General features: G+C 34.4%; 2 protein-coding genes across 3 annotated transcripts in view; one reads left to right on the top strand and one right to left on the bottom strand.

The window, feature by feature from the left end:
- Positions 1-20,252, bottom strand: part of LOC111058615 (serine-rich adhesin for platelets) — a 77,019-nt gene that overhangs the window by 12,082 nt on the left and 44,685 nt on the right. Inside the window, exon 3 of the mRNA XM_039424400.1 lies at positions 1,531-1,593. Coding sequence (XP_039280334.1) covers positions 1,531-1,593 — 63 coding nt within the window. The remainder of the gene's footprint in view (positions 1-1,530; positions 1,594-20,252) is intronic.
- The window catches only part of LOC111058611 (pancreatic triacylglycerol lipase), a 35,265-nt gene that overhangs the window by 10,000 nt on the left and 5,013 nt on the right, over positions 1-20,252 (top strand). The window contains exons 1-4 of one of the 2 annotated variants that reach the window (XM_039424426.1): positions 10,194-10,702; positions 14,321-14,420; positions 18,436-18,584; positions 19,908-20,162. In XM_039424426.1, the coding sequence (XP_039280360.1) occupies positions 10,657-10,702; positions 14,321-14,420; positions 18,436-18,584; positions 19,908-20,162 (550 nt within the window). In that variant the 5' untranslated portion in view covers positions 10,194-10,656. Of the gene's footprint in view, positions 1-10,193; positions 10,703-14,320; positions 14,421-18,435; positions 18,585-19,907; positions 20,163-20,252 lie in introns of those variants that run through there. The other variant, XM_039424429.1, reaches the window with a different exon arrangement.

Raw genomic sequence — 20,252 nt, 5'->3', positions numbered from 1 at the left:
AAGAGTCAGAGGACAATCACTAACATTTGATAAGGCTTATTTGGTGTTTGCGTTTCTCAATAAGAATATCATGATATTGCCAAATTTTTTTGCAACAAACAAAAACACTCTTTTGAGTCTAAAAATCTATTAGGCTTGCATATCTTGTACATGTTTGATGGAACGAGGGCGAAGCTGGGAGGAAGGATGACAAGTATTTTTGGAGTGAATGGATCAGGTTACAGAAAGTGTTATCGATTGACCGCGAATGATGGGAGAAAGGGCCGAGCGCACAATGATGACAGGACAGGTGTTGGAAAGAGTGTGGAAAAGCAATAGAAAAGGGTGCGAGTGCGACTTGGTCAGAGCTGAGAAAAGAGGCGAGAGCTATAATAGGTGGTGAGGAGTGGAGGTGTTCGGCAAGGGATGAGTTCTATCAGCCAAGATGAGGGATTTGCTGTTGTGAGACACCCCCCACCCACCCGGTTATCGCTCCCAAGGGACTATTACGCTCCTTCCTGAATTCAGATCGCTAACTTCCACCTCCTTACAGCTGTCCTTCGTCAATCCTGGTCTCCCTTCCCTTCTTTTTATACTTTCTCTGGCATCCTCAATAGCAATACTATCTCAAACTTCCTTTCCTTCAAATATCTTGTCCAGGAAACGTACCACACCTCACACGAATATTCCATGTATGATCACGTTCTCGTTTTTCACTTGAACTTCCATTAAATCAACTCCTCACTAGTTTCTCCATTGCTTATCGAGAACTTTCAACGGCTCTATAAAGCTGATTTGGGTAGAATCTCAGTTATTGAAATAATTCATCTTTCAGTTTTCAGAAATCTCAACGATTGCGAGACATTAATGGAATAATGATTTATGAAAATTTGTTTAACTGGATCAAAGCGCCTGTTGTATTCACTGCTTAATAGTCAATACTTATGTTCATCAACAGAATAAGTATTTTCTCTTTTCTCCCTTTTCCACTTTTCCACCTTTACGTTCAACCTCTAGAAGGCGAGGAACAGCTTGAGCAGAAACGTTTATGAACGGACTACTTATTCAGTAATCGGAAAAATTGAGATAACAGAAAATTCTATCATCAAGCTACGTAAATAGTTCGTTGTTGGCAAGCATTTTTTGAAAACCATGAATTGAACAAAAAAGAAGAGTTCTTTTCACCAATAAACGTTGAAAGAAGAGAAACATTCAATAAGATGATGATTAGCTCATGATACCTCTTCAAGCAGTTATTATTTCAATGTGTTAGTAAAATTGAATTTGAAAATAAATAACTTGAGGAATCTTATGAAGTGTATCATCGATACGACTCAAGTTTTCCAAAAATTGTAAGACTTCAGAAATATCTTAAAAATTGTACTTTGACCAGTAAAGCAAACGGAATAAATTATTTAAAAAAATCCTTTCAGCAGCCTATCAAGTTCAAATATGTCGCAACAACATATTCAAAAGGTAAGCTCATTGCTTTCATTGTAAATTTTACAATTGGTTTCTATTCATGCGAACATCGATAGGGAGTGAAATTACCTCGTCTTCTTGTGATGTCGCAACTTCAGGCTCATTCTCATCTAGTTTGGTTAGCAGTTTGTCCTGAAACAATGAGAGAAATGGTCATTGTAATGTACAGTAATCTTAAATTTACTTCAACACAAAATAATATAGAGTATGATAAGGTTAACTCTTAAAAACAATTTAGTTGGAATACAATGTATTCTATTCACAATGTGAAGAGTATAGAAAAGAATCGTTCATCTTATCATGCTAAAATTATTCACCGCACAATTATTTTTGAAAAATTACGGTTCCTTCTGTTAGGATTGCATTTAGTATATTGCACTACCGAAGTAAATCGTGGAATGAATATGATAATGTACAATGTGGTACGAAGATGAAAATTGAGAAGATAATGCAATTAATATATTATGAATTTGCTTGAATTGAACTGTAGGCCTATGGTCGCAATGTAAAGGCTGCCGTTCTCATATCGTGTATCGCGAAGGCGTAATTTCTTGGTTGAAGAGAATTTATGCTAATTGCTCTCCAGGGGCTTTTACGATGCTCTCAGCAAAGAGTCTCAAGCCTTTGGAACGGGGGCAGCTTTTGCTTCTTACTTGCCAACAGCCACCTTGAATTATTATGCCACTATGATCGCAAAAGCGACCAGCTTGCTTTTTCAATGGTGTACGAATAGGAAAAGCAAGACAGGTGGCAAAAGAATCGTAATAATGGTTTCACTATCCGAAACTGTCATGGTAATGCAGGAATCATAACTGGATTGTTTTTGGTCAATTATTGGTTATCAATATTCTGCCATTAGCCAGCTCAGTTGTGGATTAATTAATTCACTTAATACGATTCACGGTACTCTCTTCTCATGAGGAACAAAAGGAAACCATGGTCATCACCTGATACCAATAAAGCTTTCCACTCATAAATCTTATTGCAATTTTAATATGTTTGCATTCATTTAGAATATTATGATGAGACAAAATTGAACTTGAATCAGTAAAATAAAATTCTACGATTACAGAGTATGCGTCTATCAGTCTCTAACTAGGTGCTTGAGAAATCATGGAAGAAAAAAATAAGAAGTATCCGAAAAATACAGTTGAAAATGTTCGAAGAAGATTGGAAAACTGTTTCAGGCTGTCGAAAGATGAGTAATAGAGCTGACAAGAGTGTAATGTGCGCCTATATTACACACATACTGAAAAACAAAGAATTTGTTGTACTCCAACCTTCATGGTTTTTGTAGGCTATTATTGCAATACTGCATGTTTTTATCCAGTTGAGGCAGTTACCCCCATTGCCCATTGCGATTCAATTCTGAATTTCTAGTGGAAAATACATCCATTTTCGAATTGGTAGCTAATAGATTCATTAAACGGTATATTTTCCAAAATATTGTTTAGTGATTGAAATATTTGATTTCTATATGAATATCAATTCTCATAATTGATATTCAGAATTATGAAATCTCTCATAATTTATATTCATAGAAATCAAATGTTAGTGAAATTTATTCCCCATAATTAACTTATGGAATGAATTCCCTTAGATTTGATTTCTCAGAAATCAAATGTCATACATTGAACATATTTTTAAGAATGTTCCCTCAATATTTCATGATTTTATCTACTACCAATTTGATATGTACACCCTTGGTTGGGGCCTAAAAGAATCCAACTCATATATCATATCACAACAAGTAAAATTGATAAAAAGAGTTTTACCTAGAAATTTGTTCCATATTAGTGATTTGATAGTATCCAAACCGAAATATTAAAAATAAGTAACCAGTAAACATTTTCTAGAAGTGAGGCGCACATCTTAATACAGTTTTGGTAGGACTGGTTCAATAATTGAAAACTTGAATTGTCTCTAAAAAATACTATACTCAAATCAAAGTTCATTGAATGACATTCATGCTTACAACATGCCAATGGTCTAACAGGTTAACAGACAATGGTCTTAAAACTCTTATTGAATGAGGCAATGAGTTTGAAATACACAAGTGAATGTCCTAGAAAGTTCATGAATGACATAGTGTTATTATCTCATGAAATGGTGCAATCATTGTACTGCTCTTTCAACTATCGGAACAGCCAACAAGGATTAATCCATAACCATAATTGAGAAGCATAAATATTCACCATATGAATTTTGTAAGTTTCAATTTCAGCCTTGCAAGCTAATGGATAGACCTTCAAATTTGAATACAAACCTTCTAGATTTTCGCACTTAATAGGCTGTTCACAGTTGCAAGTGTGTCATCTAGCTCCATTGAAGATAGCATCTGACTAGACTGACAGAATTTATAGCTTCTCTTACATGTTTCTACATTCTACATTATTCCTCGGCAACGTAACTACTCTTCCTAGCTTCTAGGACTGAATAATTTGATAATATTTCAGAATTCCAGCAGCTTACTGTTTCTTGTTTTGAATTCGATTTTATAGTACCAATACATTGATGAATACTGTCCTTCATTGCAGGGAGACGTTTTGACTTATTGAATTAATCAATTCATTAGAAAAACAAATTCTTATCATAAGGTCTAAAAGAAACTTTCATACCAATATAATTCATTAACTCTTTGAACACTTTGATGTAGTCTTTTTAAGAAACATTTTTAATGAATACAATTGATGTATTTAAGCAGTGGTGTCCACAGGTGGGGGGGGGCTCTACTTGAAGTCACTGCGTCATTGACATTCTTCTGAGAGGGGGGTTTAGAAATGAAATTTTGAGAGGGAGGCCCCAACCAAAAAAGAAAAGCAGTGCTTAGAACGACTACTGGCGCCTTTTTTTGGTTTTTTAATCAACTGAAAGGGGATAGCAGCTAACATTTTCTTTCCAATTTCAAGGGTGGGGGGTCACCCCTAATTGAAGGATTTTCAAAATATATATAGACTAGGGTTGATATCATTTCACATTTTTGCAAATAAAAGTGAAAATTTCGAATAGATCAAAGAAAATGTATTCTATACTTTATTTATCAAAAAACAGAACGAATTCTATAGGTTTTCATAATATCATTGTACTGGAATAATTTCCAATCAATATGTTCTTAGCCAATTGAGTGACTGACGCCATTTTCAGTTCCTTATTATACTTGTACTAGTGAATCACTCTCATAAAACAGAGGAAGAGATTTTTCACCTATGACTATGAAATTGTTGAAAAATAAATTACGATATTGACCTTGTACTGTTCGATCTCGAATTTAGCAATAGGCTACTGCAATCAAGAGTCAGGAAACACTGGAATCATTGTCATCGAATGTAAATTATTGACAAATGAAATTTTGCTGACACTATTTTGAACAGTCAATTATTGATGGAAAATTGCTGTGACAATTAGTGAATAATAGATAATAAAAGTTCAGTAGCCCAATTGTTATGTTTTATTGAACAATAGTTCAAAGATTCAATAGTCAATCATTTTTGAAGCGTAGATTCATGGGACTCTTATATCTATTCTCTTTTTTTCTAAATTGCTATTTACTTTTTGTAGTAGGTTGATGGAGAGAACCACTATCCAATTCTGAAGAGTTTTATGAAACCTTTTTTGGTGAGAGTAAGTTAATTAAGACTAACAAAACATGAACATTGAACAACATAATTTCAATGTGAATAATAAATTAATCTTTTTATTGTTGTGATGTGTTGATAATCCTATACGACATTATGTATTGAGAAATGATAAAATGATTGCCAGATTGCATGAGCATCGAATTGACTGGTGCAGCGACAGTAGAATGAAGTAGTGTCGCTCCTTCAGAACACACGGAGATGGGCTAGCAATTAAAACAAGGTTAACATTAACATTCATCTCAAAACTATAAATTGAAATAGAACTCGCAGGAGACAGATCATAACTGGTATGAAATAATAGATAATGTGATTGAATTGTGTTTGTCAAAGTAAAAAGAATCGACTATAATGTAATCGAATTGAATATAATGGGATTAGTTGGAATCTGAAACAAGATAAGAGCTTCTCACTACATAGATTAATACATTTATTTGTGAGATTTGATTCCATTGAGCATGATCACCTCAGTTATAGATAAAAATAATGAACTCTGTGTGAGAATCGAATCATATTCCTTTCAGATTCAAAATAATAACAGCTGCAGTTTACATCAGACATCTTTTTAATTCCATTTTTCAAAAGATGGGATATCAATCCTTGTTATGAATCTCTGCAGCTTTATGATGACTATAATATATGAAATTCAATGAACTAAGTATTTCAAAGTGGTCTATGCTGATGAAAATTATAGCTTTGAAATTATTTTATGGGCTTTATGAAACTAATGTTTCTCTCTTACAGGTTACGGTATCAGGCTTATGTCAATAATTAGTGAAGAAGGATAAAATTTCATGTTAATAAAAAAAAGAATGAAGCTTTGTTGAATGAGAATTGGTATTGTGAGATTTTTCCATAAACCATTGAAAAAGCACAGTTTCTTTTTTGTCACATCCACATTCATCAACCTTTTATACAGGACTGCAGTTCCATGATGCATCACTACCGAACAGCTGAAGATGTGCTAGTTTCAATACGAAACTGCAGTACTGTATAAATGGTTAATATATGTGGATTTTACGAAAATAGAACTGTGTTTTTTTTCAAAGAATGAAGCTATGAGAATATTATAAAGATTTTATGGAACTATTGTTTCTCTCGTACAGAATCAGGTGGTCAATAATAATTGGTTTCGCTGAATACGTCTTGAAAATCGCTTTTGAGGAGAGCCTTAATTTTTTCTATTGATGATCTCGGGTATGAGTTGTGGTATCGACTCTTCTTTACAAGAAGAAGTGGTCTAACCTCTAGGACACACATTGTACGTGCTGTGAAAGACATAGCAGCATTGATTTGTTGTTGAGTTGAGACAGGCATCAAGTTAATTGCTGGCGAGGGTTGAGTCAGGGGAAAAGCGTCAGAGAGTGTCACTGTTTGTAAGCGTTTACCTCTGAATAAGTCTGGCAATAAAATAGCGATGCATTCAACTGTGAACCGACCTTTCGGGATCCGCTACAATTGGAAAATGCCTCTCTGACATAGATTGAGAGTGACGCAGTAGTCAGTCACATAAAGGGCTATAAATTTTCACTCTTTTAATGAAAGTTTACACCACAATGTGCAACTCTCAGAACAATGTGGGAGTTTATTTGGTCTCATTCATCTATAGTGATGTGCTTTATTTGATACAGTATCTTGACTAAGTACAAAAAAAGATGATAATATTAATATCAAGCAAGAGGTAGAGAGATCATTAATAGGTCAAAATGATTGAGTGAAATACATATTTATTGAGATCAGAGAATCGTAAAATATTGGAAGAGTAGGCTATTCTAAAATATGAAATATTTAAAGAATTAAGTTGTGATGTTGATATTCCCAATTGACAGCTCATCACTGTGGTAATTTTCAGTATGATTTGAGGGGAAATGATTGTTTTGCCTAAGGAAAGTCGGAAACATTCACTGAAACCTGACTCATATCTCAAGCTATTTGCAGAATTTTGCATCTCAGTAGGCGAATCATCTAGGTAACAACTCAGATATTCATATCCAGCTTCAAAACATATTGAAAATGTGCCTCCCTTCTTAACAATGTACAAGAAAGCAAAAATATCCTACAGGTAAAGTTCCTACAATTCTGTGCTTCGGATATTGAAAATTGGAGTTTCTATTCCCCGAATGAATGAATAACATTGAATCTCATCGGTAGAAATTGAAAAACAATTATTTTTTTGAAAAAACTGTTTCATAATTGGTTAGAGTCATATTTTTTATTGTCTCCACTCACTAAATACAGTAATGCGGGTGCGTGCATGTATTTGTGAGTGTGAGAGCGAGCAGAGAGTGTTGCAGAGGCAGAGCAGAGCGCAACGGCCTTTGCTTTCCTCTCAATAATCAGGCATGGAAATTCGGCATGCCAGATCGATTTATCAGAGTTACTTAATATGGAAATTGTAGAAGACATTTTGTTTGAGTTGTCGGTGACTGCCAGGCCATGTTCCAGCTGATATCTTAAGGGTTGTCAAAACAATAGAAAGAGACGATAGAGGCCAAGTGACCGGTGCTCCCGACCCATTTCCAATTTCACTCACTCTTCATCTCTGTTGCTCCTTCTGTTATTGCATCTACGTTGCACTTTCGCGACGCCGTCGCCAACAACCTTGACTTTTACATTGACCCACTTATCTTACCTTCGACAATATCAATTCTACACGGACAATTATTTTGTAACCAGATATGTTTTTGTGAATGTATCGCTGAATAAATGCCTGCTATCATACACTCATACTATGACAACAGTGGAATTATTATTCCTATGGCATTCGTATTCACGTAGCTTCTTTCAGAAATCAAGAAAGCTCTGTTAGAAAGACCTTGATACTTGGAATTCGAATATAAGAGACTATTCTATTATTCAATGTTGCAGATCGCAAGATAGGATTGAAATATTGAGAAAGGTGCTGTACAGACTCTTCATCTATAATCAAGGTTTTTCTTCAATCAGGGTTGAAAAATAGAACCGCGAGGTTGCTCCAATTTCATTTATTCCTATATTCATACCAGCAGGAAAGAACCTAGTAACTTTAAGGATAATCAGCTACCAGATCATTAATGAAGAACAACTGATCCGCTTGGAAAAACATTCATTTAATTGTGGAATTTTATTTAGTAGAATATAAAAAAATATTTGTTTATTGCATGATTGATTCGAATCGATGTGTCCTCACTATCACAAACTGTGAGCCCCACCTCGCATTGTTGATAATTATAAGAATATGTCATTTCTCCAAATGATTTTGCTTTTAATAAGACGTTATTCGAGATTGTAGATTCCACATCCTTGATCTGATCATTGATATTGATTGATAACTGATACCTGATATTGATTGATACCTGTTGTCTTCTCCCAATCATATTATATTTATTATAATTATGATTTGTAATGACAATGGAATAAGTAAATAAATAAATAAATATTAATACAATCATCAACCTTATCATGCAACAAAGATAAGTGATTTGTCACATATTTTATTTATCTCATATTGGACATGAGATATTTGTAACAGCATGGAGCACTAAGTAACAGTTTATTAACCTTGTGAATAAAAAAATTAATAATAGGATTGAAAATGAATAAACTCAAAAGTGAATGAATAAGGAATTATTTTTGATTGAGAAAGAGTAAAAGAAAAATAGAGTGAATATGTGTGTATGTTTATTGTGAAAGAGTGAATGATCTGAACAGAGAGAAATCGATGTTCGAAACTTGTTCTATTATCCATCCATTTGTACAAAATCACTGGAATGAATCATTAACATAATAATCATTATAATATTGCAAGAGAACCGGTGCATTCCTACGAGAAATTAAGTTACTTCGTGTGAGTGTTCTTATTGTTTTACAGCCGATTTAGAGAGATTCTCATGGAATCTGATAATTTTCACTTCCTTCTACAGAAATTATCTAAACATGCAAAACTCTTCACTGCGAATTTCCGTTTCTTGAATGTTTATTTTCAGTACCGCTTCAAAATGTATAAAGCCCCCATATTTATGATATCAGGCTTTATAGTGATGCGCATGTCTTCACCAGATACGGCATCGATTTATCAGCTCAAACTAAAACCTTCAGAGAAAAAGATTTATGGAGAATTAACTGTATTTGATGTAATGAATAGTCAAAAGTTCTTATGAATCAGACAAGTTTAATATGACTCATTGTAAGAATAAAGAATGAAGAGTCGCATATACGTAAATGCCATAATAATTAACGTGTATTATTTGCTCAAACAGGTATAAACAGTGTGTATAGGACATACTATCATTCATTCCAAAGTATTTAGTTGGCCTATGATATTTCACAGTTATTTCAAGTTTAAGAGCTTGACGAAATATATTTTTTAGGTGACTCCAACACCCTTACTAGGGCGATTCTCAGGCTTCTGCATGAGTAATGGAGGGAATGATGAGAGGTGAAAATATATATTTCAGATTGGTTATGGACCTACAGGGAGTGATTTTGAAACGGAAAACTCTCGGTTAGTGAAGCAATCGCAACGAAAGCTCCTCGCTTCATCGAATCTGAGAGATTAGATATCGATATACCCTGAAACAAACATTCTTCTCCTGATAAATGTAACAGTATTACATTATCTTTTTTCGTTAGGGCTACTCTTGAATAAAAATAAAAATCCAAATAAATTGTAAATGAACAGTTTAAAAAAAAGGGTACTTGGTTTTTATTTTTATTTCAACAGTATTCCGTATTTATAAAAAAATACCACTTGATTGTAGATGAAACATGGGTTGGAAAGTGAGATTTATATCATAATCCACAAGAAGAAATATGTTACTGATGAAAGATCAACTCTACCTGAGAAAGAGAGAGAAACCAGCAGCCGTGATAACATCACCTCTTCAAAATAATATCAAGTGGAATTAAAATGTTGATACAGATAAGATTAGCGGGAGTCTCCATTGTTTTGCTGCGAAACACCTCAAAATACAAGCCTCGTTGTACGAATTGCTACTTCCTGACACAAGACAGAGGAGCACACTTTCCTCCCACCTTTTGATAGTAGCATGCATCCGGAAATTTGCAAAAACGGAGTCGAGAGCGGTGCCACCTCTCCAGCGTGAAGACTGGAGATTGTGATGCAGTGAGCAGCAGTCAGTCAGTCAGCAGTGATCAGCGGCGGTGACAGCAGCGGTGACAGCAGCAGTCGCACGCGGTGACAACCGCCGCGGCCACCGGCCAACGCTGTTATTGTTATTGTATGTTTATTGATAACAAGCGATTGACGGGGTTGGTTGGCCTGCCTGAGGTGTGAGGCCTTACGCCTGTTGCAACTTGACCGTGCACCTGCACACAGTACTAGCATTCTTATTCGCCTACGGCTCCCGCACGCGCGCACACGTCTCGGCTCACCGATCCGCGTCAACATCGTCATCAACTCTTCAAGCTTTCCCGGATTTTCATCACTTTTCCTGTCATTTTCTCTATCATTGACACCTTCCTTTCCCTAACCCTTTCTTTCTCTTTTTCTTTCTTCCCTATTATCCTTCTGCTTGTTCTATCCTTTCGTTGTGTAGTGTGTGACGCTTTTGGGATCGCAATGGTCATACCGGCCATTCTGTGTACTTCGTTCACTCTGTTTACAGGTAGGTGCAAAAATTTAGATTTTGAAAAAATACCTTATATATTCATTCTTATATGTAGGAATGAATCGCGTTGTGGTTTCTTGATCCAAACCCAACCTCCATATACATCAGTTCATTCTCAACAATGAAAATAATATTTGTGGAAATCAGTGTTCAAAATACATCAATATCATCAGTTTGATAGCCTACCTATATTCAATTCGATTATTTCTTACCTAGTGGTTTCAACCACATAGGTCTACGGTAGTAATTCGAATAATCATTAAAGCCCATTGAAGCAATATTCAATTTATGTTATATCATTATACCAAAATAATAATACAGAAAAATCAGCATCTTGGTTTCAGTATTATGATATTGACATGATTATTATCAAGCTTTCCTCAGTAGATCAGATAAATATTATTGCAAAGTTATGAGTAGGATTGTTCGGGATCTTGTAGCATTGTGTGCCGTTATGCTAGTTGAGTCCATTTTATATCATAAAACATAATATGACTCAAAATATGTGTTGAAACAAACCATGTTATCATCAATTTTCGCAATTCAAGCTAAATGCGTTTATACATTTAAGTTATATGCAATCATTCTCAACAATGCTGTTTACTCTCAATCATTCAAGTCACCTCTCATCAATTCTAACTTATATTGGAACAATGATTATTAGATCAAGGAACCACAACGCGATCCACACTTACATAAAACAAATTAAAATGTTCCGATTAAAACTGACTTGGAATAGATAATAAGTTGCGCGCTCTATATAATATAATACAATTTTATACTTTTCATAGGGATGAGAGATGATTTCACGATTCCTGGAGGAAATTAATAATATAATGATAAAAATATAGTTTATATAATGGTACAATACAGTATGATCGATGGAGGAATTCCTTTGAGTGGTAGATGTAATAGACTGAATATAATAATAATAATAATAATAATAAAAGCTTTATTGGCATTCATAATTGAACAAAAGCCTCTCTTGTATGAGGTAAAATGATAGGTTGGCAATTTATCAAGCTATTTACAAATTTACAGGATTTTAAATCTTTTTCACAATAGTTCTTGGAATTATAACTTAGACACTATTTTGTTCAACAACTGTCGATTTCTTGCAGTGGTTGCCCATGCGTGTCCTACCCTTTGACATAGCTCGTCCCTCCATCGGGTTGGTGGCCGTCCTCTGCTCCTGGTCCTGTCCCTCGGCACCAGACTGAATATTGTGTAGAGATAATATAATAGCTGTTTTTGATACAATTTATTTAAAATATGAAACATGGAATAAACATACTATGTATGTATATATGTGATTGTGTATGTATGTATTTTCTCTTTGTATTGAATAGATTATTTAAGCTGTTTTCAAATCAATTAGATTAGATGAGTGCCAATCGCTGGCCATTTATGAGCCAAAACTGTTTTCGATGTTGAATTAATTTCGAACCCACCCACAACTCCAGGTCCATCAATTACTTCAGGTGCATTTCAGCCTTTCAAATCTCTCTTATTATTTTTATGATCATCGCACAATTGTAGGGAACAAATGCGTATTCCTTATCAAATCGTGGTCAGAAATCTAATTTAAGAAATCAGAATGAAATCAGTGGATAAAAGAAATTTATATGCCTTGCACATCATTTACAATGGCTGTGGAAGCCGAAACCAAAATATGATTTGACACAATATAAATTAAATTCGTTCGATTCACAAAACACCAATTCTATCATAGAAATGAATAAATAAATATTCATTATTACTATATCTGAATTGAATCATCAATCTTATTGAATGAATTATGTGGAAGAATCAAGCAGAAAGTTCGGCTATAATATAGCCTACAAATGTTATTCATCATTAACTGAAATGCGCATCTATGTACACATAGATATATAATTTTGCACCTGAATTAAATATATAGTGTACAGTTTTATTGTTTTTTAAAAGAAACTTTGATATTTAGCATGACATTGATTGATTGATAACTACAAGAGCTGATAGTATTGCTTCTGTAACAGGAGAGAAAGGGAAACAGTAGGCGTTGTAATCCTTGATAATAAGAAGTAAAATTAATATTTGCTTATTTTACTGCTTAGAAAATGAATCCTATTATTCATGAACTGCCTCAAAACAATGCATATTGCAATAAAGTAAGCAGTGACAAATGATTGATTATGTTTATATATCTTGCAATTTACGATGGTGCATTCAATGGAGAAGAAAACTCATTGTGTTAGGACTTAATAGTGACCCACTTTTCGAATATCACAATATAAGTAAAATAACTAGGCATCAAGAGAAAAATATTGTTGACATTTTGAAAAGTATTGTTCGCAATCTTCGATTTATTTTCCAAAGTAGAAACATGGAATCAGGCTGAACACAGATCCTTTCTTCTCTACATAGTTTCAAGAAAAATTCAAAATCATTATCTTTGGAAGATTTAACTCCTACAGAATTTATTAGAAATTGTTTAACGTGGTTTGAACATGTAATTACCATAAGACCAATAATGTATACATTTGTTTATGTGAATATTGCGCATCAATAAGTACCACATTTTATTTTCAAAAGTTTTAAATGGTTGCCTTTACACATTCTAGATCAGAATAGAGCGGGATAAACGTGCTCTAAAATCTGATAGCTCCTTATTCCTTATAGAGTCAAAATTTGCTGTTAATTACAATTCATACAATGAAATTACCGGTAGAAGTTTCTTTTTTAATTTACAGTTCGTGAGAAATTGGCCATACAATGATAATGTTTCGACAATTCATGATGACTGTATCCAAGTGGAGAAGAAAGTCAATTTGAATCACTACGATATGCAAATAGAAATAATTAATTTCAACAACAGATCCATAGTTGCATTTGAAGTGTTAGAGTTAGGTTTTTATTATTGTAGTGGATCAAGGGTAAACAAATTGCTTTCATTTTCATGAACTCAAACAAAAAACAACTCTCTACCTGAATGGTCTTCTTCTAGGTGTTAATTGAAGAGCTTCAATGAATTGTAATCACACAGTCGATAGAAGAAATAGTAAAATCTTGATTATTCCTATCATAGCAGTTTTTCAACGTTTTGTTTCAAGGTCCAACACCTTACAATTGACTCTACACTATGAAGAGATAGAGAGATATTATTACATGTTGCTGACAAATCATTATAGAATAAAAATAGAAAATAAAATGAATACTATGAAATACTGTATGCTGTCTCTATTTTAAAATAATGAACTGACAAGAGTGATATAATAATAACCTTACCTAAACTAATATTCTTTACTTGATACTTTCTTCTTTACTTCCTAATATTCTATAGAAAAAATATCTTCAATACAATGAGAATGTTTCGACAATTCATGATGTATTCAAGTAAAGAAGAAAGACCATTTGAATCACTACGATATGCAAATAGATATAATTAACTTCATCAACAGATCCTTTATTTGCATTACTAACTACAGACTCTCGAATATGCTGGAGACTTGGCTGATCAAATCCAATATGAAGTTTGAAAATGTTCGTCAATAAACCAATCTTTGGAATTAGATTTGATTTGTCACATAGAAGTCTAAAGAATGCTTATTAATAATTATCAATTTTCTGTTTCAGCTGCTACTCCTTTCACATTAACATTAGCTCCACATGGTGACTGCACACTGTGTTGTCCTGTCATTTGGCGAAAAAATGTCAAATTCAATCTTTATACAAGGTACAATTTTTGATATTACCATGATTTACATTAGAATAAGGGCACTGAAAATAGGTTGTATGTATGTTATGCAATATGGGTACCAAAAGATGAGATTGAATGGGCTTCAAATCTATCAAAGCTATTCTTTTACAAAAATGCCTCTATTCAGTTGAGGAATTCTTAGTATAGCCTTAATACAATATTTGTTAAGTAGCGCGCCTTCAATACTTACCTATAATTAAAAGTGTTTTATGACTTTAGACATATTGATTGGTGTAAATGTTTGTTTGACGATTGTTTTAACATGTGAAAGTGTTTCTGACAATGAAAGTGATTTGATTTGATTTGATTTAATGTCTGCTGTGTGCAACAATAATGGGTCTATTGGTCCAACAAAATGAATTATTGCTGTATTGCCGAATGAAGCATACTAGGGAATAGTTCTACAAGGAGCGGTAGAAAAGAGAAAAAAATCAAACGTCAACTAACGGCAGTTACGTCCGCGTATCGAGCGTCCATGCAGCCGTCCAAAAATAAGTAAATTTAGTGACAAACCCCATTCAAATGTTACAAAATCACACCAATCAATAATTGACCGAGCGAAGTGAGGTCTAAGATTCAAGTCGACGGTTTGGCATTTTCTTTTAATGTGTAAATGTTTGAATGTTTAAATGCTTATATGTTGCGCATTTACAGGGAAACGCGATAATAGATTTTTATGAAATTTGACAGGTATGTTCCTTTTTTAATTGCGCGTCGACGTATGTACAAGGTTTTTGGAAATTTTGCATTTCAAGGATAATATAAAAGGAAGAAGGAGCCTCCTTCATACGCCAATATTAGAGTAAAAATCAGACTATAGAATTATTCATCATAAATCAGCTGACAAGTGATTACACAGATGTGTGGAGAAGCCAGTCTATTCCTGTATTTCCGTAAGGTCTATAGTTTCAATCAGGTACTTGTGGATGAGAATACTACGTGAGGTCTAATGTTCACAAAACTACTAGTTAGTAAACAAAAGTTTATTCGAAATCAAAAAATCTGGTGTGGCGCACTCACACAACTTTCCTTCCCGTTATGAAAATTAATCACCTGACGCTACTGTACACGCGCATCTCAAGTCTACTAATTCTAAGATCTGAGCCAGCTGGTGACAGGACAATAGCGCTGCAGACAGACGAGGTCTGCTATCTGTTCATAGTGAATTATTTAATAGAATCAACAGTTGCCAACAGTTTGCAATTGAATAATCACATTTTCTCGAATTTCGAGCTTATTTTCAATTTTAGGTGAAAATGTTACTGAACATTAATTGTAGAGATTTTTATGCTCAATCTTTTCCACTAGGAATTTTTCGTTCAAATTGTATCTGAAGCCTTAATTGAGAATCTAAAATCAAACTTTGCATAGATGGGGCAGTGCTCCTGAATTTTTTACAGATATGGGACTTGTTGCAGTTGATAGAGCTTATTAATGACTTTTTAAGGTATGAATTTGATCAAAATAGTTTGAGCCGTTTTCGAGAAAATCGCGAAAAACTCCGTTTTTGACAACATTTTCGCCATTTCAGCCGCCATCTTGAATTGCATTTGATCAAAATTGCTCGTGTCGGATCCTTATAGTGTAAGGACCTTAAGTTCCAAATTTCAAGTCATTCCGTTAATTGGGAGATGAGATATCGTGTACACAGACGCACATACACTCACACACACACACACACACACCACACCACACACACACACACACACCACACACACACACACACACACCACACCACACACACACACACACCACACACACACACACACACACACACACACACACACACACACACACACACACACCACACACACACACACCACACACACACACACCACACACACACACACTCACACACACACACACCACACACACACACACACACACACACACACACACACACACACACACACACACACACATACATACATACATACATACAGACCAATACCCAAAAACCACTTTTTTGGACTCAGGGGACCTTGAAACGTATAGAAATTTAGAAATTGGGGTACCTTAATTTTTTTGGAAAGCAATACTTTCCTTACCTATGGTAATAGGGCAAGGAAAGTAAAATCAGGGTTGCCTCAGCTATAAATGGAAAGTCCAATACTAGAATTGGAAGCTCGCGAGTAATATATTCATTGCACGGGGCTCACTGACTCACTCCTTAGATTCGATATTGCAAAAACAATTTTTTTCAATTGCAACAGGAGCTGTTCGGCTTCAAAATAATCTAAAATATTAATTTGAAATAATTATTTCATGATAATTATTGAGTATGTGCTGTTAAATAATGTAATATCTTTGTTGATCTTGTTTGCTGATTTGCAATAATTCAATCACACAAATTCAGATGAATTTAGTTGTATGGAGCTGAAAATCGTTACAATCTTGATTGAAAAATGAACACCTCCACTCCTTGTTGGATACGGATGCAATAATAATCATGGTAGAGGATTGAGGATCAAAATATGAGACTTCACATGGCCGTTACTTGAACATATTTTTCACGGTCGCTACTTGGAGTCGTGGCACCCAAACCCTCTCTACTGTAAAAAAGTGATAAGGTATTTGTGAATGAATCTTAGCTTGATTAATACACGTTTGAAAATCAATTCCATTCACAACAGTTCCAGTGATCAAACATCGTTCCAGATTAATTAAGATGTATCATTAATGCGATTTATCAGTTCAGTGTATGTTTGAGTTTGAGTAGTAGTACAGTTCAACACAATAATGCTTCCTTCCGATCAATATTCTAACACCTTGCATGAATGATGCCAATTTATCTCTGGATAATCAGTTTGGGATAAGGCACGGTTAGTACAGAGGTGAATGAAAGAATCACCCTGACATGCAGTTAAGTGGCAATTATGATGCACGAGCAATTTCATGGTCATGATGGACTTTATACTCCGTATTCCCTTCTGGATCCAGTAATTGTCCAATAGAGAGTTACATTCATCAAGAAATCCACCACGAAGGCGATAAATTTTATATTTTTTGTGAAGCTCCGTGAGAACAGTGAGAAGTACTTTGTGTTTGATGGATTGTGTTATGATGAATGCAGGAGTGTTTGCAGATGATACACCTAATGCATGCTGTCTCTGGAGCACTAGTTGGCAATTTATGGCAAAAGCTATTAACATTACATTCAAGGTAGTGGTGCTCATAGATTATTCTGAACAGTGTAATATATTCAATTCATTAGGGAGAGCATCGAGCAACTGTAGCTTGATTGTTATCATAGATTGATATCCTGGTCGGATACATTATGAGTAGTTCTGAGTTATCATTCCTATATTGATATTTTAACGGTTAATCATCTACAGTATCAGTCATTTAAGTCAATTTAAAAATAATTGAAAATCGATGCTGTGATTGAATTTAATGTTTAAAAAAAGTAAATTATTATTTTTCTATCTATATAGTGTTTGATAGTTTATTTTATCAATTCAAATTGTTCATTGTATGAGCTGAACTTGAAAGTAAAGTACAATCCCGATAAAACGAATACCTTGTTATAATTTACCTATTACGAATACTGTGGATCGACTTCGTGTATAAAACTCAATAACGAAGGTACTAAGTATAACACCTAACGGATTTTTATCTTTTTCAATATTGTAATTTATGTTTCATCGGCTGTAATGCAGATTTTATAAATTTTCTATTCAACAATTCAATTGCTTCAACTGATCGATTGGTACGATAATTTGTCATAGAGATTATTAGGAAGCCTCTACTTCTTGGAAATTTATTTCTTGAGGAATTGATATTTGTTTTAATTACATTTTTAGATGTTTTCAATAGGAGAGTTAGAGTAGAAAGATAAATTACAACTATTGCATACTTTTGAGATCTGATCAAACAGGTTCAATTATGAACCCTAATATAATATTATTCAATTATACAGAAAATCAATATTCAATTTTATTTCCAAGAGTATTAATATTGAATAATTCAATTATTAGTTACGATTTTACAGGCGAAATCCGGAAAAGCCTTACCAGATAATAATGGATGACTATACCGGTGTGCAAACGTCACCTATCAGGAAAGAAAACCCAACAGTCATCTACATCCATGGTTTCACGGAATTAGACGGGGGTCACAGCACTACAACCATAAGGAAAGGTGAGTCATTTCGCGTGTTCTTCTTAGTTTAGAAACAGTTTATTTTCATGCCTTCACAAATCATTATTTATTGCCACCTTCAGTGTTGTAAAATTGGCTTACATTATTATTATTGTTTGCATACATTTGCTTGTTTACGATTTAAAAATCAGCAAATATCACATTGTGACTCTAGGCATTGATGAGTAGTGTCGACTGAATGCCGAATGATGAGTGCAAAATATCAAGGACTGAAATGCTCACATGAGAACTCCAAAACGGCGTTCACACTAAATTGTTTTTTGCCCAGAGAGCGTAGTCAGCGTGGACTTGTAGAGAGAGAACATTTTGTTGGCAACTTTCTCAGTGTTTTCCACACTGAGTGGGAAACAAAAATTTTGTTGAAAACAAGGATTCATACAATTTCTCCACATCGAGTGGGAAACAGAATTTTTTATACAAGTTGACGGCAGAATGTTGCTGTGTTCTTTGAGAAACTGGCAGCAAATTGCCGCAATTTGTTGAGAACTCAATTGAAAACTCTGGTGTAAACGCGGCTTAATACTCCTAAGAAATGAAACTGATTCTAATGTAAAAACGTAAGAATCAATCACCCTCTAAACTGAAAGCAATAGATTGACAGGATTAAAGAAAATGAATGTCAAGCATATATAATTGTCATTTTCTATTCATCTTTATCAGTTCCATATTGGAAACCTTATTTTATAATACATTTCCTCAATTGGAATTAGTTCCATTGTACGATTGCAGACTATTGCCCGAATCCCCAAACATTTCATAAGATTAAACCATGATCAAGTTCTGATTAAAGACGTCCTTCGCTTCTAGATTGATTAATTTCCATGAAATCGAATACATTTGTTTAATTTTCAATAGACTTTGGTGCAACCTATTTGTATGGCACCTGACCCTACAATCAGAAGATGTTGAATCCTTTAACGACGGATATTTATTTATGCATATTAGCTTTCATCTATTTTACTACAGCTACTCTCCATATCGTCAATACCCACAGTTTCGGAAGTTCAAAGGCTTTTTGATAGCATATCGATTTGAAACACTGGATTTCCCTTGCGTTACGCTATATATTTATCAAACATCAATTTAAAATTTTGTTTTGTGAATGGACTGTAGTAAAAGTATGTATTCATCATCTGGTGCCACTTCCCCAGCCAAAAATTTATTTATGGATGAATTCAATTTTGGAAATGGACGTGTTGGACTTGAATGTAATAATTGTGCAAAGAATAAATAATACGTATTAAATAAATAATATATAAATAAATAATAAATGATAAATGATATATTTTTAATTGTTTGCAGCGTACTTGAAGCGAGGCGACTACAACGTGCTGATCGTGGACTGGTCGACACTGTCGGCGTTTCCGTGGTACGAGCACGCCGTGGCCAACACGCCTGGTGTGGGCAAATACGTGGCGCAGTTCCTGCACTTCCTCACGCTGGCCGGCGGACTCACGCTCGCCACGCTGCATGTCGTTGGCTTCAGCCTTGGCGCAGAGATCGCCGGATTCATCGGCAAGAGCATGAAGGCTGGAGGACGTCTTCCCCGAATCACCGGTCAGGCTTCTACTTCTATCAAGAATTTTCCGTGCTCCATCAGATGCATAAGATCATGCTAAAAATTAGAACACTTCCACAAAAAATAGA

Source organism: Nilaparvata lugens, chromosome 1 (assembly GCF_014356525.2).
Source record: "Nilaparvata lugens isolate BPH chromosome 1, ASM1435652v1, whole genome shotgun sequence".
Classification (NCBI taxonomy): domain Eukaryota; kingdom Metazoa; phylum Arthropoda; class Insecta; order Hemiptera; family Delphacidae; genus Nilaparvata; species Nilaparvata lugens.
The sequence above is the reverse complement of the archived record's forward strand: the minus strand, read 5'-3'. Positions and strand labels throughout refer to the sequence as shown.